The sequence below is a fragment of the Dipodomys merriami genome, unplaced genomic scaffold (genome assembly GCF_024711535.1).
Source record: "Dipodomys merriami isolate MVZ:Mamm:240054 unplaced genomic scaffold, mDipMer1.0.p SCAF_1, whole genome shotgun sequence".
Lineage (NCBI taxonomy): Eukaryota > Metazoa > Chordata > Mammalia > Rodentia > Heteromyidae > Dipodomys > Dipodomys merriami.
Window position 1 is genome coordinate 21,743,581 of NW_027202270.1, and position 20,761 is coordinate 21,764,341.

The 20,761-nt window shown below is 34.1% G+C and overlaps 1 protein-coding gene across 4 annotated transcripts in view; it reads left to right on the top strand.

Annotated features, from left to right (window-relative positions):
- The window catches only part of Ikzf2 (IKAROS family zinc finger 2), a 159,557-nt gene extending 149,605 nt beyond the window's left edge, over nt 1–9,952 (top strand). For all 4 annotated transcript variants that reach the window (XM_070017820.1, XM_070017819.1, XM_070017811.1 and 1 more), the window contains one exon: nt 1,651–9,952. In XM_070017820.1, coding sequence (XP_069873921.1) covers nt 1,651–2,375 — 725 coding nt within the window. In that variant the 3' untranslated portion in view covers nt 2,376–9,952. The remainder of the gene's footprint in view (nt 1–1,650) is intronic.
- The last annotated feature ends 10,809 nt before the right edge of the window (nt 9,953–20,761 follow it).

Below are 20,761 nucleotides of genomic sequence, written 5' to 3' on the forward strand. Positions count from 1 at the left end.
TTTGACCTATTTCTTCTAAGTGGTGTTATGTATAAACTCAGGTCTCAGAAGTTGTCTTCTGACAGCTGATAGCTGTCACATCTGTATCTATCTCTATCTCTCTCCTTAGAGACATAAGTATTACTCCTAGTGCTCCCCAAACAGATTGTATCTTCTCTGTCTCACTATCATCCATTAAATTTCCTAGGCCAGAAAACTCACTTTCATACTTCCTTCTCTCTCCCACCATCTTCATATAGTTAATCTCTCAAGCTGTAGCAGTATTTTGTAAATTTCTTTCCATATTTTCCTCTATTTATATCACATTAAACTAGTTCAGGACACCGTGTTTACTATAGCAACTTTCTGAGTCAGTTTGTTAAATAAATTAGGCTGCTATATAACCCCTCAGAGTCGACTGATGTTCAATGAATGCAGAATTATTTTATTTACCTTACTCATCTGTGTTCACTCTCAGTCATGTTGAAATATAAGTAATTGCTGACTTAAAAGTAATTCCCTCCTCTCTCTGCCTTCCTACCAGCAAATCTATCTCCATATTTCTTCCTCCATATTTTTTTTTCTTTTTTATTTTTTTATTTTTTCTTCCTCCATATTTCTAATGTTTCCTGCCACATTCTTATTCCTAAAGGCACTTGCTTCAGGAAATTTTCTTTAATTTCCTAGTATGAATTAAATACTAGGAAACACTCTTATTTCTTCCTGGTGAGTCTATACCTCTTATCAACATTATACTTTAAGCTTCCACCCACTACATACTAAACATATCACAATGAGAAATCTACATATATTTTTAGGAAGGACTTACATATAAACTCTACTTATCAAAAAAAAGTAGGAAAATAGCATATTGTCTTAGTGGCAAAATTTTTTAAATATGAGCTACTCTGACATCTGGAAATGTTCTGAAAAAAAATTACTTCTTTTTTTAAGCACCGAAATTCTTTAGATTTTGTGTTCATGTAGTATGTTGAAGTAAACCACTGGAGTAAAAATTATATTTATTTATGTAAATGCTTAAAGAAAAACTACACTGCTTTAAACAGGAAAACGTATAGAAAAACTAACAATGTGTGCACCTACCAAATCACATGTCAATAAGAAAGTGATGAAATAAGAGGAATAATTGTCTGTTTCCAGAAGCAAAGGGATAGACAATTTTTCTAAGTTCATGAGAAAGTACTTTTAGAATTAATCCCTAATTTACTTTTAAATAGCCCTTAATTGTGTTCATTTTATTGGGTGATATAACATTTATAAGTATTATAATAATGACATTTCAAGTCTCCAAAATGACAAACATTCAGTAACTCGTTAAAAAAATAACAATTAAGTCAACCAAATAAATCTTACTCCAGTGAGTTAACATAGGCCACAACAAGCTATTTCTTCCTTTTGAATTGATTCTTTCTCCTATAGTCTATGAGTCTCATGAAAGTAGGAATTTTAATAGAAAAGGAAAATAATAATTTGGATGCATTCTTATAATGACATTAGAGCAAGTGCAAATGGCTTATTGAGAGATTCATATGGAGAATGGAAGTCACTAGTTAACTTTGCCTTTTTTATAGTTTTTAATCCAGTCCATTTCTGTTGTAATGTCTTTTCCTTTTCTTACTCTTTTTTGTTTCTCCTACTTCTTCCTTTTAGGGGAAAAGCTCATGCGATTCAGCTACCCAGATATTCACTTTGATATGAACTTAACCTATGAGAAGGAGGCTGAGCTGATGCAGTCTCATATGATGGACCAAGCCATCAACAATGCAATCACCTACCTTGGAACTGAGGCCCTTCACCCTCTGATGCAGCACCCGCCAAGCACAATCGCTGAGGTGGCCCCAGTCATAAGCTCAGCTTATTCTCAGGTCTATCATCCCAATAGGATAGAAAGACCCATTAGCAGGGAAACCTCTGATAGTCATGAAAACAACATGGATGGCCCTATCTCTCTCATTAGACCAAAGAGTCGACCCCAGGAAAGAGAGGCCTCCCCCAGCAATAGCTGCCTGGATTCTACTGACTCAGAAAGTAGCCACGATGACCACCAGTCCTACCAAGGAAACCCTGCCTTAAATCCTAAGAGGAAACAAAGCCCAGCTTACATGAAGGAGGATGTCAAGGCTTTGGATGCCGCCAAGGCTCCTAAGGGCTCTCTGAAGGACATCTATAAGGTTTTCAATGGAGAAGGAGAACAGATAAGGGCCTTCAAGTGTGAGCACTGCCGAGTCCTTTTCCTAGACCATGTCATGTACACCATTCACATGGGTTGCCATGGCTACCGGGACCCACTGGAATGCAACATCTGTGGCTACAGAAGCCAGGACCGTTACGAGTTTTCATCACACATTGTTCGAGGGGAGCACACATTCCACTAGGCCTTTTCATTCCAAAGGGGACCCCCATGAAGTAAAAAACTGCACATGAAGAAATACTGCACTTACAATCCCACCTTCCCTCAGATATTGACACACCTTTTAAAAAATATTATTTCTGTCAATAATTCTTATTTTGTGGACACAGTGTCATTTGCTCTGCCTAATTACAAAAAGGAAGAAAATGGAAGAGTAATGGGATGGGTATATTGTTTCCTGATAACTTGGCTTGTTTTATTTTGTGGAAATTTAAACAAATTCTGCCATGAGTCATTATTAAGGCATGTCATGCTTTGGAAAAAATAGTTGATTCATATGGATTCACCTAAGTGATTCTAATTTGCCATTGATGTTCAGGATTATGATTGAAGGCAGGAAAATTTGAAGTTTTCTGGGTAGAACTTTGGCAATTTCAAATGGTATGAGTAATTTTACTCTTCAAAGAAGATCTTGTTTCAAAATGTAAACCAGTCTGGTTCTTTAGAAATCATGGAACACGAATTCCTTATTACTTTCAATGCTAACCGCTAGGACAAGTTGAGTTGTTGTGGGTTCTATGTTTACTTCCCCTATGGAATTTATAACTCAGTATGTTTTACACTGTACCATAGAGCAAAACTTTTAAACTACAAGTAGTTGAGGACAACTACAAGACATCTGAGGTCCTTTGATCTTATTTTTCTAAACTTAAGCACTGTTTTTCCATAGTTTTGATGACTGGCATTTTATAGACAACCTTGCAGCCTTACTTTTAACACCTGTAACAAATAGTATTTTTTATGTAGTTTTCAGAATAACATATGGTCTAAGAGTGGATGACAAGCAGTAATTTCAGGAGGGCCTTCCACTTTTCGTAAATTTCTGTGAGATTTTTGTTTGAAGTTTTAACATGATAGCAGGATACTTTTACATATGTCCTTCTAACATTATGCTTACATTTGTCACTTTATCGGCATTTAATCAGTGTTAACCAGTCAGCAGAAAAATATAATGAGGCTAACAATAGAGAGAAAACCCACCGAGTGATCCTTTGATATTTCTCTTCCCTCATTTTCTCAAACTGTGACCACTCAGTGTTCCGTTCATTTTCCATTCCTCTTTTACTCTTGGAGTAGAAGTTCTTAAAAGTCTTGTGATAGGCTGCCTCTTTCAAAATGGTCTCAGAGCAACTGCTAGTTTAGTCTGCATATGGTAACTTGAACCCTATAAGATTTATTGAAGTAGGGCTATTTATTCTAGTATATCTTCAGTAATAATATTTACTTCTTTTACTGCAGAGAAAAAGGAACTTCTTTCTAAACTGCACATTGGACTATACAGATCTAACAAAGAAACAACCAACTTTTCACTTTTCTCTTACCCTTTTAGAGCCTAGAATATGACAGAATCTTCAGGCATGTTATTTTTTTTCTGCTTTACAAATATTCAGCTCTATGAATCCATGTCAGAAATGAATCTCAACCTGGTAGTACAGCATTTCCCATCTTTTCATTCATTTGTGGCATATTTTATGTTTCATGTGCACATTTTAGTTTCATTTGTGTGGGTGCTTTGTTTTATCTTTTCAGTTCAATGGCATTAACAGAGAGAAACAGAGTAACACTGGCACCCAAGTCATTTGGGGAACACAGTTTGAAGGCAGAGCCTGCTGTTTGTTTTGTTTGCAAAGAGCAGGCCTAACCATAGCTGTATTATTTGTGAATAATTAGTTCTGTTATGAAGTAACTAATAATTGTTCTAAAAATCAATTAAATAGGATGCTGAAGTGGTTTGCCTATAATGTGGGATTAGAAGTGTCAAGAACAGAGAACTATGGATGGTCAGATACGTCTTAACTCATGTTCTCCTTTGCCATTTGCTTGTTTAAGCAAATTCTAAGAATTAACACAGCTGAGACTAGAAAATGGTTTTAACTTGCCTCTCTCTAAGTAACCCTGTCTTCAATTAGTTTTGGAGAATTTTTTTAAATAGCCCCTTTAAATCTATGAGAATGTACCAAAACAGATCTAAAGAATACCAACCATTAATTTCTTTTTTTTTTCTTTCTTCCTACATCCATAGGTATATGGTAAATATAACTTATTCAAAGATAACACGTCTTTGAGATTTTTTTACCTTTACTTAACCTAACCACCCCCAAATCATAATTGAAATGCCTTTTTTTTTCCTTTTTTTGGGTGAGGTAAAAAATATTGAGGTTCGTGATTTTGTGTTTTGTCACGTTTTAAAGAAATACTTGCATGCCAGTCAATATGTCCACAATTTTGGGCACATGAATTTTTACTGACATTACATAATCTATGAATCTTTTTCCTGGGTTCCTCCCCCAATGAAAACATTTATGTACCTGCTACCTTGGGTTGAAACTGAATTCAGATGGACCTAAAACTTATGTGGTTCCACTGTGATGACAATAATGATGCACTCACCTCTTTTGATTTTATCTTATCAGAAAATTTAATTCCTTGAAGAGCGCTAGTAGGTGTAAAGGTACATTTGCAACAAGTGTATTTTCCTAGTTGTATGACATGAGGGACAGAAGAGAGCTGGAGATGACTGAAGGAATGGTGGGGACATGTGAGGACAAGGTCAATTCAAATTTTTAGGTTAGAAAGAATTTTTGTGGAGATCAAGCTTTCTAAAAACTCTGGATGGCTATATTTTCATGACTCTTCTACACAAAAGAAAATGTGCAGTTCAGTAGCACCTAAAAATAAATATGAGGACCAGATACCAAATAAATCAAATTTTACGTAACACTAGCATGCCCAGTTTATTTAGGTGAGATTTCACGTTGCAGGAAGTATTTGAGAGACATTGAAAATGGGTTAGCCTCTGTATTTTCCACTTTGGCGAAAGTTCAGAAATTCATCCTATTGCTTTGCCCTAATTTTGCCCAGACTTTTTAGTCATCAGCCTTTTTGGAGAAGTGGTTTATTTCTCTGTAGTGAAGAATCATTCATTCTAAGGGCATTTGAAAACAGAGATAGTGGCCAGGAGACCGACTGAAAGAAAGATGAGAAGTTGTCAAAACATTCCCTTAGGAATATTTTGGAGGAATAGAATGGAAGGATGAGAGCCTGGAGTTCAGAGTTTTGTATTAGGAAGTCTCAGTCCTACATGCATGCAAGCCATCAATATGTGTGGATCATGTTGTGAGTGCATCTATGTGCCACACACCTCTCTTAAAATGTATGAAAAGAAGCAGAGTTATTAGATGTGTTGAGTTAAAATTACATTCAATACCTGAGCAATGAAGTTTACTTTTCCAAAGTGATTGTATTAAGAAATACTAAAGAAGTTATCATTGTGTCTTTAGGACTCATGGCAGTTTTGTAGCTTAGGCCTTGGGACAAAATGAAACAAACAGTAGGGGGAAAAGGATGTGAAACGCATCAATGAAAACTTAAAGAAATGTAGATTCCTTTTTGGTTAGGAAGAAAAATGCTTTCAAGTTAGCAACTTGTTAGTTACTTGTTGAGATATAAAGACAGGCAAAAATATTTTTTAAGAGCAGTTTTTAAATTTTTTATTTATTATAATGTTTGTGCTACAGTTTTACATCTCACAAAACCACAAAGTCTTTGCATGTTATAAATGTTTACCAAAACTTCCATTTGAGAATGCAGTTAGAGGAAAATCTTTATTAATATTTTAAAAATCTTATTTTACCCTATTTCCAGAGATACAGCAGAACAAGCTGCAAAAATCAAACAAAAATATATATGCCCATAGTTTCAAGACAGAACTTAGCCTGTAAAAATCCTAAATTTGTTTTAACTTGGATTATTCATTTTAGAGAACTATAATGTGAAGACTTGTGGTCATTCTTAATTATATTTTATATATTACTTTAATAAGTACTACCTGTATGATTACACCAGATCCAATTCTCCAAGTTCAAAAGAAATGAAAAAACCTGATGAAATTAAAGTTTGTATATATAAAAATTATTTTATAAATATTTTAATCTTCCAGTTTCTGCAAAATAATTAAAATATACAGTAACTGGTCTCTTAAAGGTCCTGAACTTAATGTATTAAATACTTATAAAAAATGTTATTGGTGCCTTTTAAAATGCATTGAGAGTGTTGGCTAGCTATTTTAGCTTTACCACACTTTTACTGTATATTTTCTAAAAAAAAAAAATCTCTTAAAATTGAGTACAATAGAATTCCTCTTTGTGTTCTTAGGGCAAAAAACTGCTAAAGCATTTTCCTATACAGAAATTATAACCTTAGCTGTTAAAAGTAAAAGGAACCTCTGAAATCAGATTTTAATTCCTTTTTAGTTTGATCCTGTTTCTAAATACTATTACCAGATTATGCAGGTAAAAATATAAAGTAGAATGAGATTTTAGCTATGAATTCAATATTGCTATTTGTTTTCATATTTCTTTTCTTTGTCTTTAAGGATGAATAAGATTTGTGTCACACAGGCTTTATTACTGGAATTTGGTGTCAATAAAATGCAGTATTGCTTTTAGTTTTTTTATCCCCAATCTAGTGTTACACTAGTCTATCTTCTAATCTGAGAATGCTTTATAAAATAACATTGAAAAGAAAAAAAGTAATTAATTTTCCTTTAACAAAATAAAACTGAGCAGTCATATCACATTGCTGTTCTCCAAAGCATAATCTCAAATGGTTTCATACCATGGTTGTATATTACCTGCTGTGGATGTGTTAGAATATGACAGCTTTTAAAAAAGTGAGCTGATTTTATAAAACAAATGTCCTATGACCAAGAAGCTGTGATATGCTAGTGTTTCTTTTTATCCTATTGTGTATTGCTAGGCCAAATAATGACACCTGGAATATTTTTACATTTATTCTAGTAACTTAAAATTTTGGAATTTCCACAAGACTTTTTTAATGTAACGTCCTCTGTTCCGCTTTTTAGTTTGATCTTGCTGTACTGTAAGTTTGTGAATGTCTTTCACATGCCCTCCTAGAAATAAGTTCATAATTCTGTTGCTGTACTTATTCTCCCATAACATTGCATTTGTACATTTTCTGTAAAAGGAAAAAAATTGTGAATTACCCCATACAGAGAATGGTACAAGAATGATGTCATTTTCTACAATGTCATTTTTATTGTGAATAAAAATAGAAAATGTAGAGGCCCTCTACTAAGCTACATACAGTACCCTACATAACTTCATTTAGGTACTGATAACTCAATTAACAGTAAGTTGGGCCCTTGTATTACCTCAAGTGACACATAGTAAGAAATGCTTCTAAGAACAGGTAGAGGCCACTGAATCCCTTACTATGCACTTATCAGGATTTTGCTTAATTTAATTTGTTGGAAATTGATTTTTTAATCCAATATACTGTAACCAGAAAAGGAATCTAGGCTTTGTTTTCTGTTGTTGTTTGACTCTTATTTTTTTAGTGGTTCAAGTTCTGAAACTGATACGTTTGGGTTTTGTTTTTGTTTTTGTTTGTTTGTTTGTTTTTGTCTATCAAGCACTCTCAGATTTTGAATCTTTTTCTTCCTTGTTTTTTGTGTAAGTAAACTCTTCATTACTTTTACTTCCAACTGTGCACTCCTCCACTTTTTGCTCACCCATCTTTTTATCTGCCTTCCCCCAATATCTGTGGAAGTCTGCTGCTCTCCTGCTACTACTGCTTTTGAAGATTAGGTCAACTCTTAACTTCCAATTCATTGGTTTCTTTAAGTCTTACTTTTTGTTCATTATTTTTGTTGGCTGAATAATCTGCCTGCCCATTTTTGTACTTAAGTAAAGTGTTATATTAAAAGAAATGTGATTGGATTAAAAATGGTACACTATATAAACTTTATGTTAATTTAACGTTCAAATATTAGGTAACTAAAATGACTCCAGAGATTATGTGACCAGATTATCTACTTGCTTTTTTGTTTTCTTTTGGGTTAGATTTTTATATTCTTACTTGGCTTTTCTTGAAAATAGAAATGATGGCAGACTGACTAGACAGTTCTTTAGAAATATATTAAAAATGTAAAGCAAAGAGTCTTAACTTTCTCTCTCTTAGGAGAAAAGTGCTTTACCATTACTATACCTATATTCCAGGGACAGCCAGGGTATCCAGGCCTCATAATTGCTCTTAATAGTTGGACCTTTTAGACCATGTGTTATTTACAATCCCAGAATGATTACTTCTGTTCTTTAGTTAAAAAGATACTCTTCTTTCTGTACAAGTGCAATACCCCCCTTGAAGTCTTAAAAACTATAGTGATTTTATTTTTACTTTCTTGACCTATTTCTTTAGCTGATGTCAAAAGGAAACTCTTGAAAATTATGGTGTGTCAAAGGACACAAACATAAAGAGAAAAACACACCACAATCAAAAGATTAGAGCATGTAGCAACTACTGCTCTGCTTTTATGGAATCTTTACTTAGGCTAAATTTTGAATGAATCTACTGATCCTTTCTGAGAAATGTGTCCTAAAGTTGGAATTCTTAGAGACTGCATTTCTTTCCTTAGACTCTTGCCTCATGCTTGAAGTTAAGAAACTAATATTTAATATTTTATTTCATTTCTCTATGTTTGAAAATAAACTTTAATATTAAAGCACTTAGGTCAATTTTAAACTGGTATCAACCTATTGGAGTAACACATTTTTAAAAAATATTTGGAACAGCCCTGTTTTCTTACAAAATTTAAGGAGTATTTTTCGTATCATGCATATTTATATATATATATATAGTGCTCTGGTTTTTCTTTTTTTATATACCTGTGTTCCTGCTGTAATGTAAATACATGTTTTGTTATAAAAAATAATGTTGACATTTTGTTTGAAGGCATTTACTGCATTTGTACAGTATGTGTCTTGGGTACTTAATTCTTTTTTTCTTTAACAATACCAAAGGTAATTAGACTATTTTAAAGACTAATTGCTTGACAGTTTCTAGGATATTTTGTGTTTTAGAAGCAAAAAAGGAAAACAAAAAAAAAAAGGTCAAACCAGTAAACCTCATTTTTTTCAAACTAATAATTTGGGGAAATAAAAAACTATTGTTTAAAAAAGAAAATATATATAAATATATGTAAAATTAAAATACCAGACCTTGTATGTCAGGTTTGCTCAGTGTAATGTAATTTTTTTAAGGCTCAAATAGCATACCTCAGAAAATGGGGTGAACTATGGAAATACTGCAACAGTCTATGCAGCTGTGTAACAAGTCACTGCTGTCTACTGATCTGGAGACCTCCGCTATACAGTTTTATCACTGCAGACTAAAATGTGGGACTTGTATCTTCTTTGTTTTTAATGCACACTCACACATGCCCTGTGCATGTCTGTGGGTATTGTGTATAAGTGTATGAGTGTTGTATATGCATGTGTGAGTGTGTGTCTGTATGTGTGTACAACTAAAAGAAGCTGCAGAAACTTTGTAATACTTTGTGAAAAGGATTATATTATAAAGGTTTGTACTGTCTGAGTGCACAGCTACTGGAATAAATTTAGGGAATCTCAGGAACAAGCATATAATTTGTCCAAGATTTATTTCTTCTCAGAAGTGTAAGTGCAGTTTTTAATTCTGTATATTATTTAATATTTTACCAATAAAATAAACTTCTGACAGAAAATGTTTGCTATAAAAAAAGCTTTCTGGTGAAAATTCTGTACACAAACACATCTTCCAAACACAGGAGACTAGACAGTTGAATATTACCAGGCTTAGCATCATGGCCATGGTAGGTATCACATTTTTCTTACCCGGCGATTTGATGCTTACAGCCTCATCCATACTCATCTTAGTCACAATTCTCCATCATATGGAGTCTTTCAGGGTAGACAAAGGAGTATTCCATGGTTTTTTAAGGATGGCCTTTCAAACAATTTTCATATAACCCTTGTTTTGTCTTTAAAATAAATCAAAGAGGACTCAATGACAGAGCCAAACCTCTTTCTATTGAAGAATGATGTCAGACCTGAGAAAAGAAAACCAGCTTGCTCCAAAGTACACGGTGAATCAGTTAACACAAGTGGCCTAAGAAATAGTCAATAGTCACACTAGAAATAATTTCTTAAAACTCAGATCAGGAAACACATAAGTCACAAAGATTGAGTTTCATTGGTTTAAGTTTGGTTTTCAATTCTGTTTCATGATGTAAGTTCAAACTGCTCGTTTCTCAGATTATGAAAGTAATTTTTGCTATGCAAGATCTGTTCTATTACAAATATTGGATTGAAAGTCCAGTACACATTTGAGATTGTTATTAAAGAGTTTTTCATCAATTCTTATTTACAGAATTTATGGATATATTCTCAAATTTCCAAATGTCACACAGAATAAAAATTACTACAAATTCAAATGAAATTTGGGCATCCAAAGAGGGAAACAGGAAAGCAAAAAGAGGATGAATTTACCAACCAAGTTGCTCTCTAGTACTAAGTTTATGAAGGGTCCCCTCACAATCAGTAAGAAATATGAGATTATAGTTAACGGTATGAACAAATGCCAATTTAAACAGTTCTTGTTGTTCAAACTTTGGTACCAGTAAAGAAAGAAAGAAAAAAGATTTTTTTGAAAAAGATGCTATTTGCTCCTGAGTTCCATAATAATAGTCAGAAATGAAATAATGAATTCTTGATAACAACTGTTAAAACTTGGTGTTTATCATTATGTTCAATCCAAAAGACTTGAGATGTGAATTACATGCTAAAGGAATTTCATTTAGCATCTTAGCAACGGTAGTGCCTATTAGAAAAACCCTTGTTATTAGTGGGGTGCCAGTGGCTCATGCCTGTAATCCTATCTACTCAAGAGGCGAGATCTGAGGATCACAGTTCAAAGCCATCCCGGGAAGGAAAGTCCATGAGACCCTTATCTCCAGTTAACCACCAGAAAACTGGAAGTGGCACTGTGGCTCAAGTGGTAGAGCGCTCGCCTTGAGCTGAAGCAGAGTTCAAGCCCCATGACCAACAACAACAACAAAAATAATAAAGAAAGAAAAACCCTTTTTATTAAGGGGTCCTAATTCCAACAAAATACCTAGTTTTTTCCTTACTCCTTTCTCTCTCCTTCCCTTCCTCCCTCCCTTCCTCCCTCCCTTCTTCCCATCCTTCCTTCTTTCCTTCCTTCCTTCCTTCCTTTCTTCCTTCCTTCCTTCCTACTTTCCTTCCTTCCTTCCTTCCTTCTTTTCTTCCTTCCTTCGTTCGTTCCTTCCTTTTCTTCCTTCTTACCTTCCTTCCTTCCTTCCTTTTCCTCTTCTCTCCTCTTCCCTTTCTCCATTGAACCAACAAGAATAACAACTGGGAGTTTGACTTGATCCTGTTTAGGGACCATGTTTTGGTGGTGGTGATTTGGTTTTGGTTTTCCTATTTCAAACAGTGCATAAGGTAGGTGCTTTCATGAACTACCAAGGGGGAAAAAGTGAGAGAAACTGACCACATATAGTTGAAAGTAATTATATATCCACAATCCCATGGAAGATTGGACAAATGATAAAAGTAGGGAGAAATCCAAAGATCTCAATCTGAGAAAATTATGTTGGCCTTTTTCTTATTATTTATCCTTTCTTGCTCTATAATTCTAGACTGTCTCAGTTCACACCTACTTCTAATTTGATTATCAGACAAAAGGCAAGTCCCTCAAATAGCAAAAACAGATACTGCCTCAATACAGGTGCTGACTTGTTTATCCTGAAAACCCTTATAAGAGCTGTATGGACATGACCTTCAAACCAACTGGAATATCTTGTAAAGAAGTTGGATTTTTTTTTTTTTAAGAACTCCAGGAAGAAGCAAAGGTAAAAGGAAATAAGGTAAGGTCTTTGGGTTGGGCTCCTCTTAGGTAAGCCTATGACTAAAAGGGAGGAGTCACTTTGTGTTTACTTTAACTTAACAAATGGAGTTGGGATCAGAATCAGCTATCTCGACCTGGAATGCTTTGTGAAATCTCTCAGTTTGGAAGTAGAATTAACTAGGAAGGAATGGCCACAGAATGTATTGAGTCTGCTTTAGAGACATTGAAGATTAAAGGAATCAGATCAATAAGGTTTTGTAAGTGATAAAGGAGTCTTTTATATTCTCATTAAAAAGCAAGGCTAAAATAACTCAGAGGATTTGGCTAGTGTAGTAATACTGGGGCACACCATCCCAGGGAAGAGAATGAGTAGTTGTCTTCTCTTTCCTATTTTTCCTTCTTCCATGAGTTTTCTTCATGTCTGTAATTCCTCTCTATTTCCTTTCAGTTCTTTTCCCTGTCCTCCTCATCCTTATTTCTCTTCATTAGTCTTTCCCTAGATAACCTGTTCTATTTCACTCTTTGCTGCCACTTCATAACCTCTCAATTCTACTTACATACTTTAAACAAAATTTTTATTCTGAACAATTTGATATAGCCAGAAAAATCATTATGAGTTTTAACTCCTTATGAGCATTTGCCAAATATCAGCAATTGTTACTAGCTTTGCCTAATTCCTACAATATCACAGAAACCAGTGGTTATTAGATACTTTTAGTAGCAAGGAAACAGGCTCAGATTGGTCATAATTTTGTTCATAAACATTTGAGGTGAAAAGACTAAAGTTGGGCTCTAATTTCATATATACTTGGTCTAGTATTTTATTTTCTACCCAGTTTATTCAGTATCTGATTGATAAAAACCCACCAATAAGGTGAGAGAGCAATTAGGACAAAGTACTGAATATCAAGATATAATTCAGAAGATACCTTTTAATGTTTTGCTGATTCTAATTTTTCAACAGAGTGATTCCAAACAAAACCATTGGTTATGATCAGAGGTGTTGAGAAGCACAGTATTAAGTAACATAAATAACCTGAAATTAAAACTTTGCTGCAGAAAAACTTTTAATGGACAAAAAAATAATATCCTAAGTAGGCCTTTATATTTAACTGAAATTAGTTTGCGGGGGGGGGGGGGGAGAGGGAGCGGGGGAGAGGGGGGGGTTGGAATTCTTTCTTCTTTCCTATATCACACTATATTCATCTCCTTAATTCATTTTCTACTTTAACTGTAAAAATTAATTTTCAGTGTTTTTATCTGACTCCCTTAATCCTCTTCATTTTCTAAATTCTGATCTGGCTCCATTGTAAAAATGGCACATGGCTCTAGCTGTGGTAGTCAATAGTTCTCTCATGGTTGGCATTTTGTTATACTTTTCAAAGTTAATGAGTGAGCAGCCTAGTTATTGTGCTTATTCCTCAAAATCTGTGGGCAAATTTATCTCTGTAATCTTAATGTTATAGTATAAAGCAATATCGTGATTCACTCACAATCCCAGCTTTATCCATTGTGAAGTAAGTGATATATTTATGGTAAATTTTAGTCTCATTTTGCCTACCCTTAGGAATGAGAAACCTACAACTACCTGGAATTTCTGATGTGAAATTTTCCCAAGTCTTCAGGGGTGATTTCTATACTTAGGCCTACAGTCATGTTCTTCTAGCCATAGCTCTACAATATATGTAAGTAACCTAATTTTTGGCCTTTAACTATTTTCTTCTTTTTGTCTCCACCTTACCTCACCTACCTTCACTGTTTGTATTTGTTTACTTATTTATTTATATCAGATTGTAACATACGTATTACTATCATTTGATAACACTCAATGGGAAGTGGAAAAAAACTGGGACAGCAAATGACTCATGGTTTTCCATATTCTAAGCCAAATTCCTTTTGTATTATCCTAACCAATGTTATAACATTTGGCTATATCATAACATGGATATATTTTCCAAACTACAAGTATCACGTCAGATTCTCTCCTACTTCCTTGATTCATATTTTGAAGATTCTGATTGTAACTACAAATGTGATCTCTTGATCCTATAAAAAAAAAAACAAGAAAAAAATCTACTTCATAGAAAAATAAGAAAATATTTTCTTTTCTTTGAATACAGGTCATCTTTCGTACATCTCTATGATAAAAAGTGGGTTATTGCCCAATTCTTCATTGTGTTTTTCTATTAGTTTAGCTGAAACTCTAAAATATGCACACCATATCATCAATTTAAACTTTAGTATTCTGGAAAATAATGTCTCCCTTAATTATAAAAATGTATTTTTGACTTTTAAAAACGTATCAAACAGCCATCATATTCAGTATAATATCTCTCAGCATTGATAAATGCTTAGTCGTGATGAAAAATTTCTCTTAGAGAAATTTCCCCTGGTTTGTAATTTCAAATGTATACAAAACCTATCAATAAAGAGACTGATAGAAAGAAGGACTTTGGGGGCTAGTAAAAAATTACCGATGTATCTTCTTAATAATATGGATTATTTTAAGATGGTTTATTTTACCTTTTAAAAATGTCCAGTCTATTATAAATTTGTTAGGTACTCTAAGCTTGGGTTAGTTATATTCCTAAATATTATTCATTTTAAAAATGACACATTATCCCAGTTGTTTTTCAAGCATTTCAGAACTCCCATAAATGAATAAGATAATGATGAATTCATGTCTTCCTTTCTGAAATCATGTGGTTCATATCAACATCACTATGGCTTTCTAGCCCTAGTTCTAAAGTATGTATGCCAAAATAGAGTTATTAGTCAGTACATAGAAGTATTTAAGAAGCTTCAGGCAATCCTTGTATCCCATAATAGTACCTTCAGCATCATGCATCAGCAATGGCAGTCCATCAGTTTGTTACTGAATAGTCACTACCACCTTTTCACGCACTAACACAGGGTGGAGGCACAGCTACTATAATTTATTTACTTCTTATTACATTCTAAATATGTAGACTGATTTCTTTTTATATGCTGTGTGTTCTTTAGTCCTGAAGGGTGTAAATATGAATTATAAATAGCCCTTGTATTTCTCAGAAGCAAAGCCTTTAGATTTTTTTTTCTTATTTTTAATTAAGATTTATTTTAATTCTTTCAGACACATGTAAATTACAAATGGAATAGTTTCAGAAGATTGATTCAGTACTTTTTTTGCTCATCTAAAATTGTTCCAGTCTAGGAGATCTAAATTCATCCCATTTGGCCAGAGTATTATGGCAGAACTCCATAATAAAACTAATTTGTAGAAACAAGGACAGCTACATCATTGACTGTCTGTATGACAGTAAGAATGAATGATATATCCCACCTCGTTTATCATATGTACAAAGCAGGCTTGGGTTATATGTAGCAACACCTAACTCATGACACAGCAAGGTCTTTTGATATTTTCCTATGCTTAATGCAATGCCATCATGGGTCTAAGTGTGAAAAACATCCTTGATCATTTGATTGATTGATATTAAATATGGAGTATCTTGAAGTTATAAACTCAAATTTAAACTGAATTAAAGGTAAGGGAATAAAATATTTTGATTTTGTTTTTTTTTTAATGTGAGATTTTTGCTTTTGGTCTTTTGAGAACCCTGAGCAATATATTTGGGAAATTATTATAATGGACTAAAAATGAGGAGGCAACAACACTTTAAATGTTCATTCTAGGATTCTGATCCTGTTTTTTTAAACAAATATTTTTTTGTTGGTCATGGGTCTTGACCTCTGGACCTGGACACAGTCCCTCAGCTCTTCAGGTCAAGGCCAGTACTCTACCACTTGAGCTACAGCACCACTTCCAGTTTTCTGGTGGTTAATTGGAGATAAGAGTCTCAGAGACTTTCCTGCCCTGGCTGACTTTCAACCGCGGGCCTCAAATCTTAGCCTTGAGTAGCTAGGATTACAGGCATGAGCCACTGGCACCTGGCTTGACCCTGTTTATTTAACCGGAAATTTAGAATAAGATCTCTGTGTGTCCTTAGAAAAATTGAAATAAATGGCCAAAGCATTAGCATGTAGGATGAGAATTTAAGAAAATAGAATGTACCAGATATGTTAGTAAATGCCTATAATTCACAGCTAGTAGGGAGGCAGAGGCGGGAAGGAGATTGAGGCCAGCTTGGGTCTCAAAAACAAAGTACAAACAGATGATATGGGGCTAAGCTCCAGTAGTAGAGTACTTACCTAGGATTCAAACCCCAGTACTGGGGTTGGAAGGAAGGAACAGAATATTCTTAACAATAAAGTTTGACTCCATTTGGAAAGTTGAAAAGATCATACACTCTCTTTTCTGTAGAATCTCTTCCGTTCTGCATGATTGGTACCTAATCTAGTATCCACTGAGAAAATCTAAAATTTAAAGGATTACAGTGGCTACTGTGTGCCAGCCATTTGGCTAAGTACTGCATGCTGTTCCTTCAGTATATCCATATATCACTCTAGGTGCTACGGACATAATATTGAATACAGTGTAATTGTTGTTTTTAAAGAAATTGAATCTTACATTGAGGAGGCTCACAAATAAATAATAATAAAACAAGGTAGCCATTACTATAAATGCGGAAATATTATACTACAAAAGCTAATGAATGTGTAACCTCATTTTTCCTTGGAATAAAAAAATACATCTTGATAAATGTGACATCTAGGTTGAATCCCAAAGATAAATTAGAGTTTGTGAGACAAGGAAGAGAAAGTTGAAAGACAAAAATGGAAAACAGAAAAAAAAATTGCAAATTTCTGAAGGAAAGAAAGACATAGGGACAGGGCAAAGGAGGATCAGAGACAAACACAGAAACAGAGGGACAATAAAAACATGGAGTGTGATCTTAGGGATTTAAGAACTTGAGTTTATAACAGGGAAAACAAGGGGCAAGAAAGACTTCATTTGGGAGTGACATAATTCGATTTCCAAAATTGCTTGAGCTTCCAGATGAGATCAGATTGGAAGTCAAAGCTGCTGCAATAAGTCCTGGGAAAGATAATGATGATTTCTTCTATGGGAGTGGTATGGAAATGGAGAGTCATGGTTAGATTGTGAAGATATTTACAAGGGAGAATGTGCCAGACTGGTTTGTGCTGGGTTGAATGTAGAAAGTTGAGAGAATGGGGTTAGTTGAGGATAATACTCTAATTTCTGACTGGTAAGTGTAGAGAAATTGTATTGCTAACACAAGGGAGAAACTGACCTAAAGGGAACAAAAGCAATGAACTTGTTGAACATGTTGAGTGTGAAATGCTGGTTTGACATCCAAATAAGAGATAGGTAGCAGGAGATACTGGGTTATTATCAGCAAAGAGATCAGCACTGGAGTGGTGTTTCTGTATCAATTTATGCGTGATACAGTAATTAAAGTCACAGATTTGATGAAGCTAGGGAGAGAATGCAGTGAAGAATGAACCCATGGCTCTTAAAGTAGGAGGAGAGTTCTATCAAAAAAATGTATGACAATTGAAAGGAAAATGTGGAGCAGAGATAGCCAAGGGACCAATCAGAGGTGCAAATTACATGAAGGATCCTAGTGGGAAAGGGCCCCATGGAGAGGAGGGTGTTGAAAAAAGTTAAGTCAAAATCATGTTGCTTGATTATCTGTTCCTTGAAGACAAACACAGAGTAGAGCCATAGAGCCCAAAGCTCCACAACTACAGAGCACAGCTTGATTCAGCCAAACAGTCCTCCCCAAGGGAAAGTCTAGCAATATGCATTCCTTTTCTCCAGATTATTTCAGCAGTATCTTGTTTTTCTTTGTTTTAATAGTTGGTGAGTACTTAGCACTGTTCTCTTTGGGAGTGTAGCATACTTAAGAAGGTGTATGTGTGTACTTGCTTATTTGAATTTGCCAGACATGATCATCATCTAAGCTGGTATTAGAGATCATCTCAGTACAATGATGGAAACCAAGGCCCTTATCATGAGGCTTCTGGTGAATTTACAAGCCCCTCCCCCTTTTTTACATGCCTAGTGACTTGAAGCTTCATCAGAGTCAAATGGTGCTCAAGGTCAAAGTCACTCTAAAAAGGATAATATACCAGTATAGAGGATGTTATATTTCCAACAACTTTTTAGACAGTATTTTCCTTGCATAGGCTTTTCTGTAACTACTTTTGTTTTTTGGCCAGTCCTGGAGCTTGAACCCAGGGCCTGGGCTATCCCTGAGCCTCACTGTGCTCAAGGCTGGCACTCTACCACTTGAGCCACAGCACCACTTGCATCTTTTTCTGTGTATGTGTTACTGAGGAATTGAACCCAGGGTTTCATGCATGCTAGGCAAGCAGTCTACCACTAAGCCACATTCCTAACACTGTAACAACTTTTTAACTACAATCAAAGAATGACCTTTTAATAACTTGAATGCTTTATTAAGAAAAAATTAAGTCCTCCTACTTACTAGATTTTCAGTTAACCATATATATTTAATTAACTGGGCACATAAGTGTATAATTTTTAAGTAAATCTTCACTATCATTTTCACATCCTACACAAAATGTACATCTTTTAAATACAATATAATCTTTTATTATCTAAGTATATTGACAAATCATTTAAAAGTAAATGATATTTCCTAGTATCTCCAAACAAATCTCTATAATCTTCAAAGTGAGCATATCCTCTATCACCTGTAATAAAAGATTTCAAAATATTTAAAATATTTATAGAAGACATTAATTCATATAACAATAAAAATTCATTATGGGGAACATTTCTTATGTTAAATATTAGAATGAGGCTTCTAAATAAAATTTACTCATTGGTTGGTAATAATCATTATCTATAGATATGTAATGTGTTCCACAAATTTTTAGAAGTTAGATTAAAAATGTCAGAAACAAGTTAAAATAGTATGAATTATCATTTCAACATGTAAGTATAGAAAAATTTACTGGTGAGATAGTTTGCCATCTTTCTTTTTCATGTGGTGGAGGGTCTTAGAAATATATCCTGTATTTTATATTGATAGTGTAACTCATTTGGGGCAATATTTCAACAGTTTCATAGCATATCTATAATCTACCCTAATAATAAGACTCAAATATAAAAATACTTCTGTGTTATAGCAGTCAAAGCTACACCTACCAAGTCCTTATCTATGTGGCAATCCCTATGCTTATTTCCATGTTTTTCTTATTTCAGTTTCAAATCAACCCTAGATGCCATTGTCAATCCTACATTCTACATGGAGTAGCAAGAGACTTGAAGGGATTTTGTGGCTTGCCTAAAGCTACAGTCTTAACAAATAATAGACCAGAAATAGAAACAGAAAGCTACACAATTATATTGAAATAGGGTTAGCAATTATTTCTTTGATTTTATATGACTTTGCATTTATAATTTTCAGTAAAGGTAACCAATTGCACTGTAGGGGAAACCACATTTTTAGGAAAGTGATTGACATGATTTGAAAGTTGGAAAATTGAAACTCTTCTTACTTGGGTATAATAAGAGAATTTATAGAAAAAAGAGAAAGAAAGAGAAAGAAGAAAAAGAAGGAAGATGAGGGAGAGAGAGAGGAACGGAGGAAGGAAGCAAGCACACACATAAGCTAAAAAGCAAGTAAAGAAAGACTGGGAAGAATGAGGGAAGAAAAAGAGTAAAAAAGGAAGAAAAGAAAGGAAGAAAGAAAGAAGGAAGGAAAATTAAAATATATTACAATTTAATTATGTTGAAGAAAGTAGCCTCAGACTTTATATCTTTACCAGATAAAACTGAAAAAAAACAAAAACCAAAACTGAGTAGTGATAGGAAGAACAGTATACCCTAAATGTATACCCTAAATGTCTTTTAATGAAGTGATATGAAAGAGAATAACTTGCTATGAAACACAAAATGTTGTTGAATCTCTGATTTGGATACAATAAAAGAAGATTGGAAGTTTAGGAAATTCACCAATAAAAATATGATATATTTCTAGTGATTCAGTGGAATTCTGTACTGAGCACTCTACCACTACAATTTCCTTCTTTCCTTCCCTCACACATCAATATTTTCCCAATTTTTATTTACCTCCATTTGCTAATCTCATCATCTTTGCAGCCTGCAGCTTAGATCTCTTTTTCTAAACTCCAAGTGGCAATTTTTTTTCTCATTCACAATTTTATCTACCTCTAATCAAATCCCAGAAGTTTCCCAAAACAATATAGGAAACAGTATCCTCTGTGGAGAAGGAAAATGACATGGATAATTTATACAAATGTTTTCATTCCATGGATTAAGTAATGCATAGGTAAGTCTATAACTTGGGTCTGGTTAATTTTCCAGCCTCTTTCCAACTTATCCTCCACAAAACGGCTTCCATATTACTCAAGTTTGCATCTTTTCTCTTAAGCATTGTTTCTCTTGTGTTACTCTTTACTTGTGAGTCTGAAAATAAAACTTCAAGCAGCTGGCAAGTAAAAGAATTGATAGGGACCAAGGAAGTACTTTATTTCCATTCCTAGAAGAGGTCTTCCCTAATTAGCTGATTGAAGGAGATACTGTTTATGAAGTTACAGTATTTAATCTTTCTCACCTCAGTTTTCTCATCATCCAAAGTAATGTTATTTTTAAGGCAGAGTTGTTTGTTTTTCAATTCACATAAAGTTTAATCAATCAAGTTACTGAAAATATCAGACTTTTTGAGTCTAGTGTATGGCAGTGAGAAT